Source organism: Scyliorhinus canicula, chromosome 9, assembly GCF_902713615.1.
Source record: "Scyliorhinus canicula chromosome 9, sScyCan1.1, whole genome shotgun sequence".
Classification (NCBI taxonomy): domain Eukaryota; kingdom Metazoa; phylum Chordata; class Chondrichthyes; order Carcharhiniformes; family Scyliorhinidae; genus Scyliorhinus; species Scyliorhinus canicula.
In genome coordinates this window covers 190,072,136-190,099,100 of record NC_052154.1, presented here as the reverse complement: position 1 = coordinate 190,099,100, position 26,965 = coordinate 190,072,136, and the positions used below count along the sequence as shown (strand labels likewise).

The 26,965-nt window shown below is 48.0% G+C and overlaps 1 protein-coding gene across 5 annotated transcripts in view; it reads left to right on the top strand.

Annotated features, from left to right (window-relative positions):
* LOC119971968 (protein kinase C-binding protein NELL1-like) overlaps positions 1-26,965 on the top strand; it is a 926,238-nt gene that overhangs the window by 891,485 nt on the left and 7,788 nt on the right. For 4 of the 5 annotated variants that reach the window (XM_038808348.1, XM_038808349.1, XM_038808352.1 and 1 more), the window contains 3 exons: positions 11,175-11,368; positions 14,285-14,461; positions 15,917-16,141. In XM_038808348.1, the coding sequence (XP_038664276.1) occupies positions 11,175-11,368; positions 14,285-14,461; positions 15,917-16,141 (596 nt within the window). The remainder of the gene's footprint in view (positions 1-11,174; positions 11,369-14,284; positions 14,462-15,916; positions 16,142-26,965) is intronic. The other variant, XM_038808351.1, reaches the window with a different exon arrangement.

Genomic DNA, 26,965 nt, shown 5'->3' with positions numbered 1-26,965 from the left:
TAATTGACAAAATGGATAATAGCCAGTATGAAAACAATTGTCACATCACAGAAATTCGGCGTTGATTGTTTCTGATGATGAATTTATGGGATCAGTGCCTGAGACTGACATTGATTCATGAGATTCATTTGGAATTGACACCACAAGCAACCAAGATGTCAACAGCCTTAGATTGCTGGTTTAAAAACTACCTGAAAGCTCCTGGTTAGCATTGTTTTACAGAAGTTATATGGTTTTCTCTTTGCGAAATAGCATGGATAAACTGGTTTCTCTGCCTTTCTCTTGATTCATTCGTGATTCTGCCCAGTGGTTAGCACTGTTGTTTCACAGCGCCAGGGTCCCAGGTACGATTCCAGGCTTGGGTCACTGTCTGTGCGGAGTCTGCATGCTTTCCGCGTGCCGGCGTGGGTTTCGTCTGGGTGCTCCTGATTCCTCCCACAGTCCAAAGATGCGCAGGTTAGCTGGATTGGCCATGCTAAATTGCCACTTTGTGTCCAAAAAGATTAGGTGGGGTTACTGGGTTACGGGGATAGAATGGTGGCGTTGGCGTAAATAGGGTGCTCTTTCCAAGGGCTGGTGCAGAATTGATGGTCCGAATGGCCTCCTTCTACACTGTAACCTCTATGATTCTGTGAGATGAGAAGTCAGTGGACCTCTGGTGCTACTCACCCTCCGAGATCTCTGCTCATTCCCTACTTGTCACTGTAGTTGATCTTGGAGAACCATGTATATCTAAATGGACATAATTATATTTGTTAGATTCTGTATAATCTTACCTCCTGCATTCTCTTCCTTTCTCGGTCAGAGATGCACTTAATAATTTTACAAACACCCTTACATTAGACAAAAGCTCCAATACTGCAACAAGAACTACAGTAATAGAACAAATAAGCATTGATGACTAAGGACTTCAGTGTCAAAAGGGCCATTTTATATCTTCCATTTCATAGAAATGTCCTCAATTTGGCAGACAGATCTTAATGATATGTAATAAGACTGTTCAGTCCGTTCAGTGACAATCACCTCACAGAGCCATGTTGGCCCCACACAATGAGCTTTCAATCAATCAAGCTCTGACAGAAAGTCATGCTATGTCTCATTTATTCCCTTGCTTCTCAGGTCAGGCAGAGGTCCCACACAAGCAGGGCATACTTATGCATCCTTGAACAGTCCACCTCTGGGCCTGTAGTCTCAAAGGCTGCTCTTCTGACCCACAGAAGCAATGTTTTGACTGTGTAAGCCTTTGTGGTTTAATTAGTATTAATTTATCCTTTCCCAACAACGAGTTGACTCCATTTTATGCTCATGTTTAAGGAAATTCTTCAGGCCTTTTGATTGCATAAGACTCTTCACCACTCTGGCACAGAACTGGAATACTGTGCCGTAACCTTAGACCTTGCACAGTCAAACTCTGATTCTTGCTCGAGGGGACAACATAAGAACATAAGAACTAGGAGCAGGAGTAGGCCATCTGGCCCCTTGGACAACATTGGACTATTTTGCCGGGAGTCGGAGTCCCCGCTTCAAAATGCTATTCAATGAGTAGACACAGGAAGAAAAATCATTTTTATTTGGCAGCCGGGCTTTTGCCTTCAGAGTGAAATTGATGAGAGCGAATGAAGCTTTAAGGAATTGTAGCTGTCGTTGCCAATGAGGTTTTGTACAGGCTACATCAACAGAATATAATGGATATTTAAACCCAGATGAATTGAAATGAAAAACTAAAGTCCCATCACCATGTTGTAATTTGGAGCAAGTTTTCCGGAGCGGCCCATGTTTTCTGGCATTGCCAACATTTTCTCTTGGAATGGCTATCCCATTATGCCTTGTTGTTGAAGTGCTGTCAGATGCAGACACACAATCAAAATAAAAATGCAAGAGACGAGGAGCTTGCATTTCAAGCAGTTCCTCAGCGCAGAAGTGCATTATTTACTCGTGACATACTTAAAGCTACAGCATTGTTTTTTTTTGTTTGTTTACACGGGCTGAGTCACAAAATTCCATTAAAATCTAATCTAAACAACCTTAAAGGTGACAGCTCTGAAATAACCAAGATCTGTTCACGTCTTGAAGAAAACAGGTTTTATTGATATGTAATATTAACACCCCGTGCGCAGTGCAAACATTTATCTCCAGTGGAGCAAAAGCAAGGTCACACCGACATTATTTTCACCGCCTTGTGTGGGCTTTTCTCCATACGGTTGTCCAAAGCAGGAGTTTAACTGTTCACTCTGAGACATGTAATGTTGTGCAGGGTAACGACACACTACAGATTGGAATAGAGGCTGGAATCATCCATTCTGGAGTTCACATTCCGTGGCGGGCAATGGAAGAGAGTATGATTACCGCTGGGCGGGGTGGCTAACAATAGCAATCTTGCGCTGTTCCACTCTTGACTTGGCATCCACAGGAACTAGTTGAATTCTGTGACGCGGGTTAGGCAGGAAGTTACCGTCTGCCATTTCCTCATGGGGGTCCAAGGGCTGGGTGCCATGTTTAAAGGGCAATTCATTCACTGCCGGCCAGGAGCTTCAATCTGCCTGTCCTTCAATACTCTTATCAATGAGAATGTCCCAGTGCAGACAAGGTTCAGCAAAGCCTCCCGAGAGATTATGCTCCAGACCATCCAGGAAAGACGGAAGGTGTTGTTTGCTAGGGCTGGCAAAGGGAGACCGCCCTGTCTGATGACCGCAGACGAGACGGCGGTCGCAGTGGTGGTTAATGCACAGGGGGCACTAACCAAATAACCAGTCAGCAGTGCAAGAAAAGGATGAATAATCTACTGTGCTCTTCCAGAGGAGGCACATCTACATACTGAAAACTGACACTCACAAAGGCATCAGACAGTCAAAGTGTGCAAGTGTACAAGGAACGTCACACAGGATTTTGGTTGCAGCACTTACCAGCAGATAGGACATGGGCAGCCACTTCATGCTCTCAATCTTCTATCAGTTGCTGGACACCCTGCTTGTTAATCACTCACTGGGGAGGGCTGAGCAACTGTCATTGGCACGCTTGCTCCTGAGCTACTCGTACAACCATTGGGAAGACAATCGATCCTTCTGCCTTTTTGCAGGACAAGGATGACCACAATAAGTCGAATTGGTCCAGGACAATCGGGGGTCTTCTAGATATTAGAGTCCTTGCCCTGAATGCCTCGGTGACCCAGGTCGAGCAGAATGCACAGTTGCTGCCGGATATGCTGTTGGCCTGCACTCTATCGCTCTAGACACGGGTGTGGTGCTGCAGTGGATAGGTGAGAGGGGGAAAGGATATCTCAACACAGCAGCAAGTGACCCTTCTCTTCAAGAAGTGAGACACATGCCGCTGGGCATTCACAGGGAGAAACACCAGTCAGGCACCTTGTGGGATTCATCCCAGGACAGTCCAAGGTTGCCTTTTGTTGCTCGTTATGCTCTCCTTAATTTGCTGTTTTAATTACATTTGCTCAAGAGTCACCAGGTATCTTTTTGATACCACCACAAGGTTCAAAACCGAATACTGATCAAAGACTCGATACACCAGTTAGTAAGTTTGAAATCAATGCACATTTATTTACACACGCAGTCAATTATGCTCATACACAAGCTCTACTCACTAAACTACAACTACTACTAAAAGCCTACACTTAGCTTCGGGCGCCCACTCAGTCAGAGGAACAATGGCCGTTGTCCGTTTCTGAGGCTGCTGGCATCGAACTGGTATAGAATAGTAGCTAGGAGCGCCTATCTCGTAGCGTGCGTTGACCTTACACTGACTTGGCTGGTGCTGGGCAGGTCTCTCGTCACTGAGAGCTGAGGCCAAGATGAAGGTGAAGAAGAAGAGAGCGATCTGACTTTGGGGACTCCTCTTTATACCCCAAAGGGGCTTCGCACTCTTTTGGGCGGTTTCTGAACTTGGCCCCAATTAATTGGACTAATCATTTGTATTGACTTCTCCAATAAAGGGGATGTTGCTTGATCACTGGGCGGGTCCTAGGTGACCGTTGGCCTGCCTTTGGTTTAGTCTCCACTGGCACTGGGGTGTCTGCTCTGGTACCGTTTGCTTAAATGTTTCTCTTTTATCCCCGGAGATAGCTCATTACTGTGCTAATGGCTTGTAGTATCGGTTTTGTCTGGGAGCTGCAAACTCCAATCCACATGCAAACCTTGCACCTGCTTGTTTTCTTAGCATTGTCCAATTTTCCCTTTAATCTTTGAAAGTGTCCATTTTGAAATTGGGACGTGGCCACCCCAGGTAGCTACACTTTCCACCTCACCTTTGCCACTGACCCCATTGGCTCCAGCAGGTCAGGGTGAGGAGGATGCACTTGCAGCTGAGCAGGAGACCCTTAGCAGACCGGGGGTCTCTAGGCTTGGAGCCACCAGAGGATGCCCGCCAAAGACATCACAGTCGGTAGGTCGTAACAGTTAGTAGGCTGGCTTCACCCCAGTGGAGGATGTTGGGACAGCCCCTAGCTGTTATCGCAGTTTGCAAAGAAAGGTTGAGATGTTTTGAAGGCACACAGGTGGAACAGGTTTACAACCATTGTATATTGCTTCGGCACTTGTAAATTTATATTCGCTTGCACTGTTTAATCATAAGACATAGGAGTAAACATTTGTCCATTTGACCCATTGAGTTAACTCTGCCAACAAGATCATGGCTCATCTGATATAATCCTTAACTCCGCTTTCCCGCTTCATCCCCATAATGCTCAATTCCCTTACTGATGAAGAAATTGTCTCCCTTAACCTTGAACATACTTAACCACCCAGCTCTGCAGCTCCCCACAGTAAGGAATTCCACAGATTCACTATGCTCTGAGAGACAAAATTCTTCTTCAACTCTGTCTTAAATGGGGGACTCCTTATTTTGAGATTATGCCCTCTGGTCCTAGACTTTCACACAAAGGGAAACATCCTCTCAGCAACGACCCTGTCCAGCCCCCTGAGAATCCGATGTGTCTCAATAAGGTCACCACTCATTCTTCTGAACGCCAATGAGTGCATTCCCAACCTATTCAGCCACTCCTCATGAGAAAATCCCTCCATACCCGGGAAGAACCTAGTGAACCTTCTCTGGACTCCCGGCAATGCCGGTATATCTTTCCTTGGATAAGGGGGACCTAAGCTGTTCCCAGTATTCCGGGTGGTATAACTGGTGCTTTGTATAGTATTAGCAGGACTTCACTACATCTTCCGATCCAAGATCATCTTTTGCTATTGTACTTATTCCAGCTCACACTAACAAAGCTACCCTTTCCTTCCTGACCTGATGCAAAATCATATACACCTAAATATTTAGTTCCCAGTTTTGATCTCTTTGTAACCATGTCTCTGTGATGGCTATAAGATCGAACCCATTAACTTATTCATAGCACTAATTCATTTATTTGATGCTCATTGCTATGCGCATTTAGAGAAAGACCTATTCATTTTGCCTCTTCACCATTTTTTTCCCTTTTAGACCCGCCAAACCTGTGTCAATCATGATGCCCTAACTTAAATAAAAAACCTTCGTCCCTTACTTAGTCTGTATCCCTCTATTTCCTCCCTATTCTTGTATCCATCCAGATGCCTCTGAAATGTTGCTAATGTGCCTGCTTCCAGCACATCCTCTGACAGCACGTTCCAGACACCCACCACTCTGCATGAAAAACTTACCACAAGCAGAATTTGCGTTCATTTGTAACGATAATATTAATCTTTATAATTTTCACAAGTGGGCTTACATTAACACTGCAATGAAGTTACTGTGAAACTCCCCTAGTCGCCACATTCCGGCGCCTGTTCGGGTACACGAAGGGAGAATTCAAAATGTCCAATTCACCTAACAGCACGTCTTTCGGGACTTGTGGGAGGAAACCGGAGCACCCGGAGGAAACCCACGCAGACACAGGGAGAACGTGCAGACTCCACACAGACAGTGACCCAAGCCGGGAATCGAACCCCGGACCCTCTGCTGTAAAGCAAATGTGCTAATCACTGTGCTAGCATGCTGCCCTCGAACAAATTTATTTTTTTTGCACTTCAGAGAAACTGGCCCAATTGATTGATTGACTGATATTTATTGTCACATGTACCGAAGTACAGTGAAAAGTATTTTTCTGCGGCCAAGGGAACGTACACAGTATGTTCATCATAGACAAAAGACTAATCGACAGAATACATTGACAAATGGTAGGCAACTAATTGTGATTGGTTAAAGTGCGGAACAAGGGCCAAACAAGAGCATCATAGGGCATCGTGAATAGTGTTCTTACAGCGAACAGATTAGTCCGAGGGAGAGTCGTTGAGGAGTCTTGTAGCTGTGGGGAAGAAGCTGTCCCTATGTCTGGAAGTGTGGGTCTTCAGACTTCTGTATCTTCTGTGTGATGGAAGGGTCTGGAAGAGGGCAAAGCCTGGGTGGCAGGGGTCTCTGACAATGCTGTCTGCCTTTCTGAGGCAGCGGGAGGTGTGGAACAGGACCGGAACCGTAGAACAGGTGTAGAACAACCGGAAGAATGGGACTAAGAGAGCTGGAACAGACGTGTTGGGCCATTGAGCCTCTTCCTGTGATCTGCGATTGCAAGATGGGATTAATCTTTGAACACTCTTGGCCCAGAGAAGATAGCCAGCAGGCCATTTTAAACCATGTTTGAGGCATATTGTGAAGCGACCACAAAAATAAAATGTTCAAAAAGGATAAGAGCCATTGCAGACAGTGCCTCCCTATTTTTTAAACTGCTGTATAATCTATTTTTATTGTCTTGTTTATTACAAAATTGTATCCTCGGTGTAAGCTGGACAGATGTCTTTGCACTGTAGAATCCTCCCTAAATGTTGCCAGCCTAGTTTCACTCTGGAAGCAGAAGATATTCTTAAAGGTGGAAAGAAAAGTCGTTCCACGCTGCTTCCTCTTCCTGATGAAGGGGCTATGCTCCGAAAGCTCGTTATTCCAAATAAACCTGTTGGAATTTAACCTGGTGTTGTAAGACATCTTACTGTGTCCACCCTATTCCAACTAAGGCAGCTCCACCTCATCCTCTCCCTGTGGCAGAGTTTTGCATGACGTGTTTGATGAAACTGTTACATTTCTGTCTGCTGAGGTTAAGAACATAAGAACATAAGAACTAGGAGCAGGAGTAGGCCATCTGGCCCCTCGAGCCTGCTCCGCCATTCAATTAGATCATGGCTGATCTTTTGTGGACTCAGCTCCACTTTCCGGCCCGAGCACCATAACCCTTAATCCCTTTATTCTTCAAAAAACTATCTATCTTTACCTTAAAAACATGTAATGAAGGAGCCTCAACTGCTTCACTGGGCAAGGAATTCCATAGATTCACAACCCTTTGGGTGAAGAAGTTCCTCCTAAACTCAGTCCTAAGTCTACTTCCCCTTATTTTGAGGCTATGTCCCCTAGTTCTGCTGTCACCCGCCAGTGGAAACAACCTGCCCGCATCTATCCTATCTATTCCCTTCATAATTTTAAATGTTTCTATAAGATCCCCCCTCATCCTTCTTTAAAGAACGATCAATATTTGCATTCAGATATGTACCGCCTGAATGGTTCTCTCACGGTTTAACCCTAGTTCCATGAAGCGATACCACATAAAACTGACGAAGAGTGCTCCACTGATGAAAGTATTTTTACTGAAAGAGTACCTTAGTCCCCTCAGAAGCAACAACAAGCTCATCCAATCCCATGTGTTTTGGCTATTTAATAATGGAGTGGAATCATTTGATGGAAATTTTCACTTATATCCAAGTTGTAGCCTCCATGATATACAGAAACGCAATTGTATGCATTGTGTAGATCAATAAGAAAGAATAAGGCAGCAATTTCACTTTAATGTGCTCAGTGTTTATTTCCGCACAGCATGTTTAACAAGTGTCGCCTGAGTACCTGCCCGAATTGTCAAGCTTCTACCCTAAAGTTCTGGAGTTAAGCGCCAGAGGTGAACATTGATTTTGCTGCACTTACAGCAAAAAGTATGCTCCTACAAGCAACCCAGCCCGTCTTCGTTCTAACACCAGCTCACTTGCACCCAATTAAGACTGGCCAGTCCCTGGATTTTATGTCCTGTTGTTACAGTGGGGGTTTACTCGCTGTTGCTGTGCTGAGAATGGTTTGCAGAACCCAGAACAATTAAGATTGATGGTTGAAACGTCAAATTGATTTCTCCGAGATACAAGATGGTACTAAATGCGCAGCTTGCTGTTTCCATGTATACCAGCCGCTCACACGAAGAGGTTCATACTGGGCGAATCTACATTTAGATTATATTTTAAGAGCCGACTTATAGAAGGTGTTAATTATTTGAAAGCAGAAGAATTAAATGATGTCTGTGAAATGGTGTGCCAAACCTGTTCTGGCCAGTGCTTGACAAGACATTAATTAATTGATTTAGTTTGCAATTGATTATAATTTGTCCGTGATTCATTGATTATAATGTATTAATTAACACAGCCAGAGGATAAATTAATGGGACCGCCTTATCCTTGCAATACAGGGAAATAGAGAACACACACACACAGGATCTGATGTGTGAGGAAAACTGAATATTGCTAATGTCAGCATTCGAAGGCATCTGTTGTCAAAGTCAGTTTCACAATGTTAATAAGAACAGTGTGAATCAGGTTAATAGACTTAAACAGGTTGATATTAAGAAGGAGGACATGCTGTAAATTTTTAAAAGCATCAGGATAGATAAGTCCCCTGGGCCTGACGGGATATACCCAAGGTTACTACAGGAAGTGAGGGAGGAGATTGCTGCGCCGTTGGCGATGATCTTTGCATCCTCACTCTCCATTGGAGTAGTACTGGTTGATTGGAGGGAGGTGAATGTTGTTCCCCTTTTCAAGAAAGGGAATAGGGAAATCCCTGGGAATTACAGACCCATCAGTCTTACGTCTGTGGTGAGCAAAATATTGGAAAGGATTCTGAGAGATAGGATTCATGATTATTTAGAAAAATATAGTTTGATTAAAGATAGTCAGCATGGCTTTGTGAGGGACAGGTCATGCATCACAAGCCTCATTGAATCCTTTGAAGATGTGACGAGACACATTGATGAAGGTCAGGCAGTGGATGTGGTGTATATTGATTTCAGTAAGGCATTTGATAAGGTTCCCCATGGTAGGCTCATTCAGAAAGTTAGGGCACATGGGATAGAGTGAAATTTAGCTGTCTAGACAGAATTGGCTGACCAAAAGAAGACAGCGAGTGGTAGTGGATGAAAAGTATTCTGCCTGGAGGTCGGTGACCAGTGGTGTCCCGCAGGGATCTGTTCTGGGACCTCTGCTCTTCGTGGTTTTTATAAATGACTTAGATGAGGAAGTGGAAGGGTGGGTGAGTAAGTTTGCCGATGACATGAACCTTGGGGGAGTTGTAGATAGTGTTGAGAGCTGTTGCAGATTACAACAGGACATTGACAGGATGCAGAGCTAGGTACAAAGAACAAACAAAATTACAGCACAGGAACAGGCCCTTCGGCCCTCCAAGCCTTCGCCAACCATGCTGCCCGTCTAAACTAAAATCCTCTACGCTTCCAGGATCTTTATCCATCTATCCCATCCTATTCATGTATTTATCAAGATGCCCCTTAAACGTCACTATCGTCCCTGCTTCCACCACTTCCTCCGGCAGCGAGTTCCAGGCACCCACTACCCTCTGTGTAAAGAACTTGCATCGTACATCTCCTCTACACCTTGCCCCTCGCACCTTACTCCTATGCCCCCTAGTAATTGATCCCTCTACCCTGGAAAAAAGTCTCTGACTATCCACTCTGTCTATGCCCCTCATAAGTTTGTAGATCTCTATCAGGTCGCCCCTCAACCTCCTTCGTCCCAGTGAGAACAAACCAAGTTTATTCAACCTCTCAGCTGGGTTGAGAAGTGGCAGATGGAGTTCAACCTTGATAAATGTGAAGTGATTCATTTTGGAAAGTTGAATTTGAATGCTAGATACGGGGTTAAAGGCAGGATTCTTGGACGTATGGAAGAGCAGAGGGATCTTGGGGTCCCTCAAAGTTGCCACCCAGGTTGCTAGGGTTGTCAAGAAGGCGTATGGTGTGTTGGCTTTCATTAACAGGGGGATTGAGTTTAAGAGCCGCGAGGTTTTGCTGCAGCTTTATAAAACCCTAGTTAGACCACATTTGGAATATTGTGTCCAATTCTGGTCGCCTCATTACAGGAAGGATGTGGATGCTTTGGAGAGGGTACAGAGGAGATTTACCAGGATGCTGCCTGGACTGGAGGGCATGTCTTATGAAGAAAGATTGAGGGAGCTCGGGCTTTTCTCACTGGAGCGAGGAAGGCAGAGAGGTGACTTGATAGAGATGTACAAGGTGATGAGAGGCATGGATAGAGTGGATAGCCAGAGACTTTTCCCCAGGGTGGAAATGGCTGTCACGAGGGGACATAATTTTAAGGTGATTGGAGGAAGGTATAGGGGAGATATAAGGTAGGTTCTTTACACAGAGAGTGGTGGGTGTGTGCAATGCACTGCCAGCAGAGGTGGTGGAGTCAGAGTCTTTAGGGACATTTAAGCGACTCTTAGACAGGCACATGGACAGCAGTAAATTGAAGGGGTGTAGGTTAGGTTGATCTTAGATTAGGATAAATGGTCGGCACAACATCGTGGGGTGAAGGGCCTGTACTGTGCTGTACTATTCTATGTTCTTCTATGTTCTACAAAATCAGACAACGCTGAAAATATCAGTAGGTTTGGCAGCATCTACGAGTTGAGGTCCCACATCCAAATTTACTCCTCTCCAGTCCGAAGGACGGTTATATTGGATTCAAAATGTAGGACGGGATTTTCATGCTGTTCCTACCACCGGAATCTTCCATTCCTGCCAATGGCAGTCCCCCCCCCTTTCCCCCACCGCAGGTCTCCCGGTGGCAAAGGGTGGGAACAATGGGAAACCCCGTTGACAGCGGCGGAGTTTGAAGATCCAGCTGCCAGCCAATGGTGGGCCAGCTCCGTCGCCGCACCGTGGTGGTGGGTTTGGTTGCAAAACCCCGCCCATCAATTCTGCATTTTTCTACCACAGAGGCTGCCAGACCTGTTGAGTTTTTCCAGCGCTTTTTGTTCACAATATCAGATCTCAAGGCTCCGCGATTCTTTGCTTTTGTGTCAATTTTAAAACATTACCTTTTGCAAGACCAGAGTGTGAGGCAACTTGAAATCCCATTTCTGATTGATCACAGATATCGATGAGTGTGGCACAGGATTGCATAGTTGCTGGAATGACTCAGTCTGTGTCAACCTGGAAGGCGGGTTTGACTGCCGATGTCCCATTGGTGAACACTGCACTGGAGACTGCACCCACGATGAAGGGTTAAAGTTCAATAGACAGGTCTGGACCTTGAGAGACGATCGGTGTTCTGTCTGCTCCTGTCAGGTGAGTATGTCCAATCTGATGCTCAGTGTCACTATATTTCACTTTAATCGAGGAAGCTCCAAACTCATTGTCCTCATGGATCATTCCATAATTTGAGCGACCGTTTTGTACGACGATTGACACTCCACCTTGGTTCTGCCTATTGTTCAAAATAAACTCTGATCTATCTGTGGATCAGGGAGGTGCAATAGGAACAGAGCCAATGGGATTGCAACCCATTTTTAAATTTTCTGACATTTTCTGAAATTCAAGTTTTTTATTCGTTCATGGGCTGTGGCCGACCCTGGCTGGGCCAGCATTTATTGCCCATCCCTGAGGGAATTGAAGAGTCAACCACGTTGCTGTATAAAAGTCATACACCAGGTTAAAGTCCGACAGGTTTATTTGGAATCACTCGTATCCTTGACTCATCTGATGAAGGTGCTGCACTCCAAAAGCTAGTGATTCCAAACAAATCTGTTGGACTTTAACCTGGTGTTGTTAGACTTCTTACTGTGCCCACCCCAGTCCAACGCTGACATCGCCACATCATGGCCCACATTGCTGTGGGTCTGGAGTCACGCGTAGGCCAGACCAGGTAAGGTCGACAGATTTCCTTCCCCAAACGACATTAGTGAACCAGTTGGGTTTTTACGACAAAGATTTCCTGGTCACCTTTTAGACTTCTAATTCCAGATTTTTATTGAATTTAAATTTCACTGTCTCCTATGGTGGTATTCGAACCCGGGTCCCCAGGGAATTCCACTGGGCCTCTGGATTACTAGTCCTAAATTACTAAACCCAATCTTTTCACCATCGGAATGGCCTAGTGATGTCCTGCATTTCAGGATGGAATTCAGGATGGTTGCTGGTGAATCAAATGGCTCTATGCATCCTCCCCTATTTGCCCAAATGACCCATTCCTATAATAGAGTTGGGAATCTTGGCCTGTTTGCTTGGGAAGACTTAGTGCACACTGCATGTTCCACTAGCATTCCCAGTAGGAATTGCATCTTACATCCTCAGCACCTAAGATGGCAACGCAACAGAGTTATCTCTGGAAATGCTAATGAATGCTAATGAGGGCAGCACGGTAGCATTGTGGATAGCACAATTGCTCCACAGCTCCAGGGTCCCAGGTTCGATTCCGACTTGGGTCACTGTCTGTGCGGAGTCTGCACATCCTCCCCGTGTGGGCGTGGGTTTCCTCCGGGTGCTCCCTTCGGCCCTCGATGTTGTGCCGAGCCATGATCACCCTACTCAAACCCACGTATCCACCCTATACCCGTCACCCAACAACCCCCCCCTTAACCTTACTTTTTAGGACACTACGGGCAATTTATCACGGCCAATCCACCTAACCCGCACATCTTTGGACTGTGGGAGGAAACCGGAGCACCCGGAGGAAACCCACGCACACAGGGGGAGGACGTGCAGACTCCGCACAGACAGTGACCCAGCCGGGAATCGAACCTGGGACCCTGGAGCTGTGAAGCATTTATGCTATCCATCATGCTACCGTGCTGCCCTTATAAATTGATTGTACCCCGCCCCGCTTTCAGCCTCAAATGTTCGCTTGAAAAATGCATGTTTTACCCACCTGTACTAATAACTGGGTATGCAACACGTGATTCTGGCTGTCTTGTGACGATGCATGGGAACTTAAAACGTGCCAACTTTGCACCCAGTGCCGACGACATTTCAAAATGCCGGCCACCACAGTTCACCTCTGTGCTCAGTATAAAAGTCCATTCCCCTCTTTGGAAGGATTTTTTGAGGCTTCGGAGGTCAACTTTCACCCTGGGATCCGCGGTAGCAATGTACACAAGGAAGCAGTGTGCTGCTCAAAGGCATCAAACCTTTTCCAGATTTCAATTCATGTTTGACTTGGACTCAGAGCGAGCAACAGGCCTTGGGGGGGGGGGGGGGGGGGGGGGGGGTGCCATCGGCTTCACCCTAGCTTGCCGACCAGAGGGTCCCAGCTCACTGCCAAGCCTTATACAATAGTCGTGACTAGCTCCACCACCACCGTGACACCAGCGGTAGTGTCATGTAATCATCTATGACCATCTGAAATAGGCACTTGATTTAGCATCGCCTCGGAAGGGCAGCACCTCCAACAGTGCCAGTACACTTGAAGTATGAAGTGGGGCAGGCGCATTACCACTGAGCAGAGATATGTACGGTGACACGAGGGCAACATATTAGAAGTGTCAGGCTGGTGTCTCTGACTGCTTCTTTTAAAGCCTGTCTTTCAGGTTTGCTGTTCAGTCTGGGTGCCGTTTCCAACACTGAGCTGAGCCCTCCCTGCCCTCGGGTCCCAGTGTTTGGCACTATCTGCACTTTCCCGAGCTCGGTTGCTCACTAATCACTAAAGGTGCATTTCTGGTGCACCTTTTGTATTATGCCCTCCCTTTCCATATACCCTTTTCATATGCTGCATTGACTATCGGACAATATTGCAACCAATGCCAATCATCAGCATTATGATTTCACTCAGATTAGATAATCTTGAAAGCAAAAAAAGAAACACATGCATGATTGGGAGGGTAGGTTAAAGGGTGAGGGTAGGAAATATGGGGCCCAGAAACAGAGGAAACGTCAGGGCCCATGGTTCCTCTCCTAGCCCCTGGTGAGCAACATGCTAACATCAGAACAGAATTGTCAGTGCTTGACCTGGTAACTCAAGTGCCGGGGGTCTCATTTTCACGTTGATCGCTCAAAGACTATGACAATATCACTGTCTAGGCTTCAGTAAATGTTACATTCAACACTGCTACAGCCCAAGCATCCAGCTCTGATTCAGATTTACTCTTGGTATGCGTCTGTCACTGATTTATTAAAACGAACATCAGTCGTAGTTTGTGTTTTTCTCTTGCCGGATATCTAATGACACCTCTTCAGGGTGATAGCTATTTTCTCCTTCCCTGGTTTTAGGATGGGAGGATTTTCTGTAGAAGGACTGTTTGTGACTGTCATAATCCAAATGTAGACCTCTTCTGCTGTTCAGAATGTGATACCAGAGTGACCAGCCAGTGTTTGCACCAGAATGGCCACCTGGTGTACCGCAGCGAAGACGTCTGGATCTACAACTGCCAGGAATGCCGATGTCTGGTATGTGTCTGGATTTTCTGGGGGAATTTCCATTGCTACATTCTTCTCTGTTCAATAGAAACATGCAGATTATACACCCGATTTGAAGAAACAACAAGGTGGGTTCTTGATTTGAAGATGAGACTATGTACAGATAATATTCATTGGGAGACGGTGAGGCACATGTCTGACCTCGGCCACTGCTACATTGAGACTGTCTACAAGTCATACCGTGGGCGGCACGGTATCACAGTGTTTAGCACTGTTGCTTCACAGCTCCAGGGTCCCAGGTTCGATTTGCGGCTTGGGTCGCTGTCCGTGCGGAGTCTGCATGTTCTCCCGTGACTGCGTGGGTTTCCTCCGGGTGCTCCTGTTTCCTCCCATAGTCCAAAGATGTGCAGGTTAGGTGGATTGGCCATGCTAAATTGCCCTTAGTGTCCAGAAAGGTTAGATGGGATTACTGGGTTGTGGGGAGAGGGTGGAGATGTGGGCTTAGATAGGGTGATCTTTGCATGGGCCGATGCAGACTCGATGGGCCAAATGGCCTCCTTCTGCACTGTAGATTCTATGATCTATAAAGTCATGGGGCTACTACATCATATCCTGTTGAGGTGGGAATGATTGACAGTCATTTAAGATACGTACCAGTAAAGGTTCATGCACATTATATCACAACACCCCCCTTTTCTCGAACTAAACATTTACCTTTAAAGAATCGAACTATTTACATGAAAGCAAAAGAAATTAACTTTTTGTCAAAGGTGCCTGAACACAGAGGAACACATTCACAAGCTTCTGCAACATCCTGCCGGTTTGCTTACCCTTCCAAACTTAGCCCTGCTGATGTTTGCTGATGTTGCTGTGTGGTATCAGAAGGCCGGTGAGGAATGCTCTGATTGTGTGGCGTCACAGTCTTTGTTCTGTTCCCAACAGGAATTCTCGCTGTTCCTGATTGTGGCACTGTTCCGATTTGGCACCTTTTCATCGCACTGTCATCCCATTTGGTGTTCGTGCTTGATACGGCCTTGATTCTGGGCAGATGCTAACAATTTCTGCTGCAGCTTCAGATGCCCTCCTTTTACTCCCCCCTCCCCCCTCCCCTCAGAGGAATGTGTCTAATCTGTACCCATCTGCTTACCCTTTGAAGCATTTTTCATACTCTAATCTTTGTCAAAATGTTGCAGAGTGAATTTCTTTTGTTCTTCATCTGAATAATAGCCAAAATTCTAATAAGGACGCAGTACAATGGAGTACCTTTGGGCCACGGAACAATATGTAGCTGGGAATACACAGAGGAAATGTGTTTAAGCTGTGAAGAACTGCATTATTTAACCTTGAACACATATCTGCTGTTCGCGTCTTCCAGGAGATGTGTGATTTGCAGTCCCGCATTCACTTTCTAACCTTGTGTGGTAATGGAGGTTTCCACGAGATTGTCGAGCACTGCTGACCATGTGTGTTTTTTTGTGTGTGCAGCAGGGAGAAGTGGATTGTTGGCCTTTAACCTGCCCAGTACTCAGCTGTGAGTATACGACCATTCCGGAGGGACAGTGTTGCCCACATTGTGTGAGTGATCCCTGCTTAGCTGACAACCTGGTCTATGATATCCGACAGACGTGCATGGACAACCGAGGAATATCTCGGCTGAGTGGCTCCATCTGGACAATGGACAGAACCCAATGCACCACCTGCAAGTGCAAGGTACCGTATCGCGTGAGCGTTCCATAAAGTGTGACGGGTATCAACCCCCCCCCCTCCTTGCCACCCACCCCTGAGCTCACTCCCACAACCCAGTAAGTGGGAGGGTGCTAAAACCGGCGGGCTGCCCGCCATACCTCAATTAATAATCAAACGTCAATCAAACTAGTTAACAAGACAATTGATCCCCACCCTGTCCTCAATGTATTGTTCTTCGATTGGGCTGATGTGGAATCTCGATATTGCTGTGTGAACAACGAACATTCGACTTTGTTTTATAAACAAAGCTATTTATTACTAACACTACATGAACCAATAACTAAAATGTCGAAGATAAATACAGTTGGAAATAAATGTCGACCACTAACTTACACTAAGATACAACACAGCTGCTCCAATATGCGACTGCTATCAACCCCTTACAAACATCTTCTGAAGGAACACATGGTGCATCAGGATCCCGGGACTCCATACTCGCCCCACCTGCTGGTGGGATGCTAGAACTACCACAGTAAAACATATAACTTATAATACACATGTAGATCATAAGATCGTAGAATTTACAGTGATGGTGAACTATCCATATTATATACAGATGATAGTCGGCCTATCATCACACACGCCATATCAGGCCTGGTGCGGGCAGTGGGGTGAGAATGGGTAGGCTGTTTTTTTCAACCTTCTGAAAAGGGCGGGAAAGAAGGGGTGGCGATATCTTCAGGGGGTGCCCTTTCCACATCAAGTGGGGGGGGGCAACCCCCCTCGAAGAAATTACCCGCCCTATTTCTTCCTACCTGCCTGTTTGTCGAAACCCATCACCCTCCAGCCTCCTCCCGAAACTGCCTACACCCTGCCCGTCAAATACCCTGAACGTACCTTACTCCAGGATCCATGGTGGACCTCGTGGACCTGTTGCATTGCTCAGTAATGTGCCCTTGATGCTGTTGGCACTGCTGGCAGCTCCCGGGGGTTGGTTGGGGGTGGGGGGGTGAGGTGGGGGGCCTACCTCCTCGTTGTGGCTGCGGGGCAGAGTGACGTAAAGAGAGTTGGCGCGATGCCGAGTTTATTTCTAGGGATGGGGGCTTGGGCTCCAGCAAATTGCACAAAATCATTAAATATGAGGACATAAGATCTTAAGCAAAGCAGTTTATAAACTCTAAATTAAATGAATGAAATTCAGACTGCGAAGAACAATCATTCCAATTCTCTTCCCGGACTTAGTGGCGGATTCAGGCAGACTTTTGTCTGGTTAGATAGCTCACAATTCCTGGAACAAGTCGCTAGTCTCTCACGAGAGGTTTACAGCTTGAAGGGTGCCAGTCCATCACAAGCATGGCTAACCAGGGGCTGGATTCTCCAGGATCCCCAGCCGTGTGTTTCTCGGAGGAGCGCCTTTCGCTGACGGCGGAATTCTCCCTTCTCCCTGCTTGTCAATGGGATTGCCCATTGAAGCCACCCCACGCCCACCGGAAACCCACTGGCGGGGGTGTGCTGCCAGCGTGAAAAGAGAATTCCGGAAACCGGATACTTCCAGCCCAGGATTCTCTCCCACTCTTACCACCAGCCATTGGCGCATTGGAAGGATTTGCAGATTGACATTTAGCCTGTTTGGCCACGTTATGAATGCCCCTTCCTTGGCCATTAAGTCCTGGGGCGGGACTCGAACCTGGATATTCTAGCGCAGAGGCAGGGATGGTATCCATTGCACCCTAAGACCACCTCAAGAACATTAAAGGTATGTAGAATCCGCCTGCTCAGACGAGCCAAACATGAGTTTCATAGGTTAGGATTCTTATTAAGTTCTCATTCAGTACGAGATGAGGATAATAATAATCTTTATTATTGTCACAAGTAGGCTAACACTAACACTGCAATGATGTTACTGTGAAAAGCCCCTAGTCGCCACACTCCGGTGCCTGTTCGGGTACACTGAGGGAGAATTCACCTATCAGCACGTCGCGACTTGTGTGAGGAAACCGGAGCACCCGGAGGAAACCCACGCAGACACAGGGACAACGTGTAGACTCCACGCAGACAGTGACCCAAGCCGGGAATCCAACCCGTGTCCCTGGTGCTGTGAAGCAACAGTGTTAACCACTGTACTACCCGGCCACCCATACTAAAGATACGAAAATGACAGAACTATGCGTTCAAGTTTCATCGTTTTAGACCTCATGGAGTTCTAATTTCGAAAAACAAATCGAAGAGCTCTCGCTTTTAGCAAAGTTTCTTTCCGACATAATCTTCTGCAACATTATTTTCTGGAAGGATCCAGATGGAGATTACGTCGCAGCTGATTCGGGCTGTCTTGGCCATAAATTGATGGGCTGATGATCCATGCCATCAGATAATAAAGTTGAAAAGTAATTAATGCAGTTCTCAATTAGAATGACCACCAACCAAAACATTATTTTCAGACTGATGCTGTCGTTTAGTCATAAAGCGCATTTTTCTGTTTATTCTGGCTTAATTGTGCCGCCTTCTCCCTCTTCATGTTCTGTTTTGTCAGCGAGAACGTTGGCTCATGTGTTGGACCTTCCCAGAGTCTGTAATTAAGTGGAGGCAAAGCCCAATAGTAATCAGTCCCTATTTGGTTGTCATTATATATCAATCAGTATATCATTAAAATCAACAATCCATCTACTTAGACTGTGGCCATGAGCGGGGCGCCCGTAATGATTATAAAGTCCGTGTGGGGCCTGTAATTACGATGCTATGAAACACTGATGCTGGTCATCAGAAATCCATTAGAAATCGGATAGATAGGGTGTGAGAACATATCATTTCCTCAAAGCAAATCATTCACCTCCCTGAAAGAGAGCTCACGTTTGCCGCAACTGAGTCAGATTTGCGAGCAATTACTCTTGTTGTCTGTGGCTGTGTCTCCTCATCAAGACAGATAGCATCCACACTTAGAAATGGAAATTGATCTCATTTCAGGCACTCAGCTTCAAGCGCTTCAGACTCTGCGTTGTGAGGCAGGGCGATCATCAATTGAAAGCTGTCTCCTGAACACAACCAAGCAAATATGACTCAGCCTTAGTCTCGTAAAAAAAAATACACCCCCCCCCCCCCCCCCCCCCCCCCCCCCCCAACACCCCACCAACGAATTCCCGGCTTGGGTCTGTGCAGAGTCTGCACTTTCTCCCAGTGTGTGCGTGGGTTTCCTCCCGCAGTCCAAAGATGTGCAGGTAAGGTGGATTGACCATGCTAAATTGCCCCTTAGTGTACAAAAGGATTGGGCGGGATTACTGGGTAACGGGAATAGGGGGGAGGTGTGGGCTTAGGTCGGGTACTCTTTCCAAGAGCCGGCGCAGACGTGATGGGCTGAATGACCTCCTTCTGCACTGTAAATTCTATGATTCTATGGACCCACAGGCCACCTCTATTCCTTGCAAAATCACAATTTTTCACCGGGGGCTGTTACTGGTAGTAGAGGAGGCAGTCTGGGCTGGAATCGAAGTGTCCAGCAGTGAAAGGACAGTATGTCAATCCTGTGCCGCTGTGCTGATGTTGGTCAATGCAGAAATCTTTGCCCATTGCGCACACGCAGTGCATTTCCCACGAGGATCTATGAGGGTGGGCCCGGCATTTGTGTGAACCAACAATGCGGCTACAGGAGCGGGCAATCTGATCAGTCGGCATCTTGTGGACAGGAGATGGCGATACCGGCCTGTAGAAATCCGCACAGGGTGTAGGTAAAGTGTTGGGATGGTGATTCCTGCTCCTCCTTGCCCACAACAGGCAAGCTTAAAATAAATAAAAACAGAAAATGCTGGAAATACTCAGCCAACATCTGTGGGGAGAGGCACAATTAATGGGCTGAATTTCTTGGCCCGTTCATGGCAGCGGGACAGACAAGCCATGCAGAACATTGTAGACATTGACGAGGCCAGAAGAGCCCACCGGCAGACAATGGTGAGCCGCCTGTCTGCCACTGCCTCCACCATCTCTGCCGCTGGTAAAGACACCGCAAGGAGGGACAGATATTCCCACCCCATGTTTCAGTTCGATGACCTTACATCAGCTTCAAAAAAACTCGGCTTAAATGATCTCTTCTTAGGGGCGGCACAGTAGCACAAGTGGTTAGCACTATTGCTTCACAGCACCAGGGTCCCAGGTTCGATTCCCGGCTTGGGTCGCTGTCTGTGCGGAGTCTGCACGTTCTCCCCGTGTCTGCGTGGGTTTCCTCCGGGTGCTCCGGTTTCCTCCCACAGTCCAAAGATGTGCAGGTTAGGTGGATTGGCCATGATAAATTGCCCCTTAGTGTCCAAAAGATTTAGGTGGGGTTACTGGGTTACAGGGATGGTGTGGGGGGTGTGGGCTTGGGTGGGGTGCTCTTTCCAAGGATCTGTGCAGATCCGATGGGCTGACTGGCCTCCTTCTGCACTGTAAATTCTATGATTCTTCCTCCTCTGCTTCTCATCTCCCCTGGCTTTACCTGGTTGGAAAACTGCAGACCTTTCTCAACTTAGGCTGCAGTGAAAGTCAAGAATCAAGATCCGATGTTCTCATCAGACCCCTACATATTTTCAAACCCACCAGTTTCCATGGGGTGCTTTGCCGACTGCTTAGAGCAATATGAGTTGTAGAAGGTGGGATTCTGTTGGGAAATGAATGAGTAAAATATCAAGATGATTTGATGTGTCTGCTTGCATAGTGGGTAGCGATAAAATCAAGACCTGCATTTAGAATTATAGCATATGCCTTGCTGTGCTGCCCTTGTACATGCTGCGAAACTGCACACTTCAAGTAGATTAGATTTGGATTTATTGTTACATGTACCGAGGGACAGTGAAAAGTATTGTTCTGCATACAGTCCAGGCAGATCGCTCCATACATGAAAATACAGACAGTAAAGAATGTTGCGTTAGTTAAAATAATTAAAAACCATAATTTTACAAAATATGCATCCTACAGCTGCTTGGAGTGGCACGATAGACTTTTTAATCTTACATGAGCAATTTCTAATGAATTCTAGAACTTTATGGCCTTTGCGGTTATAGCCACAGATACTAGGTTGGAAATGTTCAACTCATCCCGCGTTGGACAATTTTAGCAAGCGGGGAGATGGAACTTTTACCCCATGGGTCTTCAGCTTGCTTCAAACCAAGGTCACAGAAATGAATGGCAATGAACCTCATTACGAAGCTTGACGGTATGTGGCAAGACTGAACAGCACGATCAGGCACCATGGGTCAGCAAGCATGCTCAATGGAAACGGCAAAAAACTGGAAAGCAATAGGCTGGGCATTCAGAACATCTTCTCCAAACTCAAGGGCATCCACAAAAATATAAGAGGTCTCCAGATGGTGACATTCTGAATGCGTTTGACTATACCTGCATCAGCAGCAGATGGAGGACATCCCGACAAGATGTCCAGGCTTACTGAGGTGCTGATGTAGGATTGGACCACACCATGCGTGAGGCAAGATCTACCTTCAGCTGAAGAAAGCAGCAACCATAAAGTCACCACGACTATTTGCAAAGGAAAAACGAAAGGAAGAGGAGATGTTAGTTTCTGGCTGGCCCTCTCCAATAGATTCAAAGTACTACTGAGGTCGGACAATATCGAGGAACAACCATCAAAAGAGAAGTTAAGGTGAGTGCAGAAGGTTTTATCAGGCAGGGAAGAGGAGCCAGCAAAGAGGAATGATTCACTGACCCAATGTGAAAATTGATTGATGAAAGCAAGCTGGTGAAGATAATGAGGGACAAGGAAAAGGATATGGAACAAAGACGATAAGACAATGAGAAGTACAGAAGACCGGTTAAACCTGTGAAGAAGAGCTACAGGAGAGAAAAATGAGGACCGATGGATTCGAAAAATGGGGGTGCACAAGAAGTAGCAAATAGGAACAATTCCGAGATTCTCGACAGGATGGTGCTGGAACTGATTGGTGAAAGAAGCAACAGCACTGTACCAATCAAGGGCAAGGGTGGCAGGTCACTAGGACAAACAAGAAGGAGGCAAGGAGGTTGGATCAATCTTGGGAAATCCTCAGCGAGCCCAACCCCAGCAGCATGTTCGAATTCAAAGACAGCATCACACAACAACCTGTAGAAATTATTGGATCAAAATTTCCAAAGAGTCATCAAGAAGCTGATGAACAAGGTACCTGAGATTGATGTGATACCAGTAGAGCTATTGGAACAGAACAAGGAGACCTCGAGTGTAGATAATTTATGTGCGATTGTATTTAGTTTTAGCTAAGAAATTCATGGATCTATTAAAAGTTGGGTCAGGTGAACTCCATGATACACTTTGGGGTTCTCTAAACCATGGTCCATAATAGTATCATGACAGAACGTATCCATTAAAAACATGAAGGACTTGCAGCAGATATCTGCCCTACATTCGCACTTCAACAAGAAACATAACGACAGAAGAAATAGAAGCAGAACTAGGCCATTGCGCTCCTCGAGCCTGTTCTGCCATTTAATAATATCATGGCTGATCTGGTCTTGACGTCACCTCCACTTTCCTCTCTGTTCCCCACAACCTTTATTCAAAAAAATCTCAAACTCAGCCTTGAATATATTTGATAATTTCTCTTCCGCTGCTCACTGGACAGAGTGGGCGGGATTCTCTGATCCTGAGGCTAAGTGTTGTAGCATCAGAGTTAGGTTTGGAACATGCCCCAGAGAGGAGCTTTTAACAGAGAAAATTAATTGTTACATTTGTTGAGTTTTCTGGTGCATTTTAACCCGTCTAAAGATTTGGTGTGATGCTTCTCGATATGGTGCTGTTTAAGTATTATCCCATAAGATGGACGATGGATCTGAAAGACCTGTGGGTACGTCTCGGGAACCCTCGCAGAGGCTCAGAAAGGCTCCTCTCAGTTTGAAAAATAAGGCTTGTCAAAGGTGTGTGGCAGGGTTTTTCAAAGTGCGGGTGCGACCCGTGGGCGGGTGGCAGGCGGGTATCGGGAGGATTGTGGAGCGATCGTCATGGCACGGTCGGTCGCTCCAGAGAACGCCCACCAAAGGGGACCGACGTCACAGGGTGGGAATCACAGCAGGCCACCTCAATTTCTGATGTACCACCTATGGACTGACCTGGATGTAGCGTTATGGCCCGTTAGGCCAGAAAAGTAGGCACCAAATAAGATGGCACGGGTGCAAAGCATGGGATAGCATTGGGGGCTAGGGCACACACCAATATCGAGGTGTTCGCATGTTCTTTGTAAAATAAGCACCTGTGCATTAATGTTCCAACCTACCTCGCTGCTCTGCCAGCAGGGTGTGAGGGATAAGCTGGGCTGGCTGCAGAGGGGGCGCTGGGGGGCAGGGGGGGGGGGGGGGGAATGGGACGGGTGGTGAAGGAGGTCATGGGTCAGGCCCCCAGGTCAGACCCGTCACATCGCCCCGGTACCCCACCCTTCCCCCTCCCTCTCGGTCACCATCACCACCCCCCATCCCTACCCCTGCCACCCCAAGGTGGACGGTGGACAGGAGTCTGATGTTGTCAAATGGCGTGGAGCACCAGAACTCATCGCAGAGAGGGTGGGTCAGCATCATCCTTCAACCGATGGACACTCGCTGTCACTGCTTACCCAACGGCCAAATCACATAGGGGGTTGCAGGGGTTGGCCGGTGTTTGGGGGGTGGGGGGTGCTGATGGGATGGGATATCCATCGGCCAGACCCCTAATCAGTGAACCTGGAGGTGATTAGAGCGTCCCATGCGTGGTGGTCCTGGCACAAATGTGCGGCTTCCTATGTCTGCCCAAGCCCCATGTCCTGCCCACCTTGGCCCTCCTCCACATCCTCCTCGTCAGATGAGGCCTACCATTCATCTCACTCGGCCAGCACGTTGCCACTCTGCTGCATGGGGTTGTGGAGGACACAGCAGGCCATCACAATGTCGGAGACCCTCCTCGCGCTTTACTGGAGGCCCCTCCAGACCGGTCCAGGCACCTGAACCACATCTTCAGGATACCGAAGCACCACTCGATCATGCCCCTGGTCATTGCATGGGCATCATTGTAGGGGTCTCCATGTCGGTCTGTGGCCTCCAGATAGGACACATCAGCCACGACCGCAACGGATAACCCCTGTCACCCAACAGCCAATCCCTCACCCGGGGATGCACCTTGAAGATGTCAGGAACCGTCGAGTGTGCCAAGATGAAGATGTCATGCGCACTGCCCGGGTATCGGGTGCAGATATTCATGATGCGTATCTCATTGTCACACACCAGCTGCACGTTCATCGAGTGGAACCACCTTTGGTGTCTGAAGACTGGTCTCATCTGCAGGTGCTCGCAGGGGAACATGCATCCCGTTGATCACCCCTGGACCTGGAGCATCCTGACGATGAAGGCGAACCCCATTTCCTGGGCGTCACATTGAATTTGAGATATTGTGCCGAGCGGGCATATAGGGCCTCTCTGACGGTGCGGATGCACCTGTGCACCGAGGTCTGCGAGACCCCGGACAGGTCCTCACTCGGCACCTGGAAGGAGCCCATGGCTTAAATATCCAGGGCGACTCTCTCCTTGATGGCCACTGGGAGCGGTGTCCTCCCCCATATCCCCGTGGTCCCAGGTTCACCATATCGCACTGTCCGCCTGCTCGACCAGAGTCTTCAATGGCATGCCCAGTCCGCAGTTCCTCGAATGACGGGCATTGCCGGTGCACTCTTGCCGTCATGTGGCACCTCCTTTCAACCTCCTCCTCGGCCTGTTTGGACAGCCGGCTCTCCATCCTCATCGGCTACCTCCTGTTCCTCCGGGGCAGGCTCCGCTGCTGCAGCTTCCTTGTTGACAGCTCCAGCTCGTACAGCCTCACTGCATCCCCCAGGGTTGCAGCGGCTAGGCTGAAGGCCATTATTCCTGGCTGGATTCCGAAGACCATTGTCTGTAGGGGGTGAAAGGCAGACATGTTAGCATGGTGCGCACATCCGTGTCCAACCAGGTCCCCTGGGCCATAGGGTGGCCCCGGCCTGCACTCAGCCCTTGATCCCACAAGTCCCCTACCAATCCCCTCCCTCCCCCATCTCCACACCCAGCCCCGGCCATTCCCCCGGGACTCTGCCCTCCGCACCGCACCCCTGACCCTATTTGTGCCCATCTCCATGAGGTTCCCTGGCCCTGGCACTCGTCCCTGCCAGCACAATCCATGGCCCCTGTCCGGTGACCTCCTGTAGGGGCTACTGTGGACGTCCCCCTTGGGTGGGCTGCAGGATGCCGCACCGATGGATGGTGTCCGCTTGCAGGTAGGTGGAGTGGAGGTGAGGTGGAGGGAGGGTTTGGGGAGGTTGTGTGGATGTGAAGTGGGGGCACCCATGCGCCCACAATGGGCGGTCAGTGGGTTGCGCAGCAAGATGGTTGCTTTGCAGGCCACGGCAATGGCTACCGTGCCTGGACACCCGGTCCCAGGGTGCTTACCCACACCCCACCATCCATCCCCTGGACAACCACCATCACCCCCCCCCCCCTCCCCCCCCCCCCCCCCCCCCCCCCCCCCCCCCCCCACCGCTGCTCCACCCCGCCGCTGCTCCCCCCCAGTCCTGGCAGACTTCCCACCCAGCCAGCCATGCCCAGCGGCAGGACGGACAGCCCAATGTCGTGCCTCTGGAAACAGGTCCTCCCTCTTCCCTCTCCCTCAGCAGCCACGTCGCCTGCTTCCAGGTTTTTAAAACCACAAGTGAAACTCGCCGTCAGTAATTCCTCCTGGCTGAGGTGGAACATCGCAGGAGCCCCAGAGAATACTGGGTGAAGCTCACTAATGATATGCCTGTGGCGTTTACTGTACGTGCGGAGTAGAATACATTCACGCTGCTGTCGAGGCTCAGGAGCATTCTCTCGGGGACCCGGCGCTGGCCACCATTTTCGCCTCACGTGCGATTCTCTGCCCAATCGCGATTCCGACATCGCTGGACGCAGCATCCCTCCCAGAGTATTCTGGGATTTATTAATTGGGGCACAGAGTGCAAGAGCAAAGAGGTTATGCTGAACTTAAACAAGACCTTAGCTGGATAATTCTGTGCTATTGTGGGTATCACACTATAGGAAGGATGTGAAGACATGATGGACCAAATGATCTCCTTCCGCACAATGACAATTTTGTGATTCTGTGAAGTAACTCACCTCCTGACTCCCCAAAGCCTGTCTACCCAAAGTCAGGAGCTTGATGGAATACTTTCCACTTGCCTGAATACGTATAGTTCAAAGGACTGTGGAAATTTCATACCGTCCATGACAAAGCCAACTGTCTGACTGGCACCCCAGCTGTCTGAAACATTTACTCCGTCTATCACCGGCGCACAGTGCTTGCAGAGAGTCGCCTCGCTCCGGCGCCATCTGTGTGTGCCAGTGTGTGCCATCTACAAGGTGCTCTCCAGCAACTTTCCAAGGGTCAAATTACAACACCTTCCAAAGGGGCTGTTTAGCACACTGGGCTAAATCGCTGGCTTTGAAAGCAGACCAAGGTAGGCCAGCAGCACGGTTCGATTCCCGTAACAGCCTTCCCGAACAGGCGCCGGAATGTGGCAACTAGGGGCTTTTCACAGTAACTTCATTGAAGTCTACTCGTGACAATAAGCGATTTTCATTTCATTCATTTCACCTGCAGCCTCTATCACCGAGAAAGACAAGGAGAGCAGATAGACAGGAGGACCACCTCTGCAAGTTCCCCACCAAGTCACACAGCATCCTGACTTGGAATGATACCACCATTCCTTCCCTGTGCCTGGGTCCAAATCCTGGAACCCCCTCTCTGATGGGGTGTACTGACAACACATGGACTGCTGCCATTCTCAAGGACAATTAAGGATGGATGATAAACGCTGGCCTCGCCAACGTGCACAGGTCCAATAAGTGATT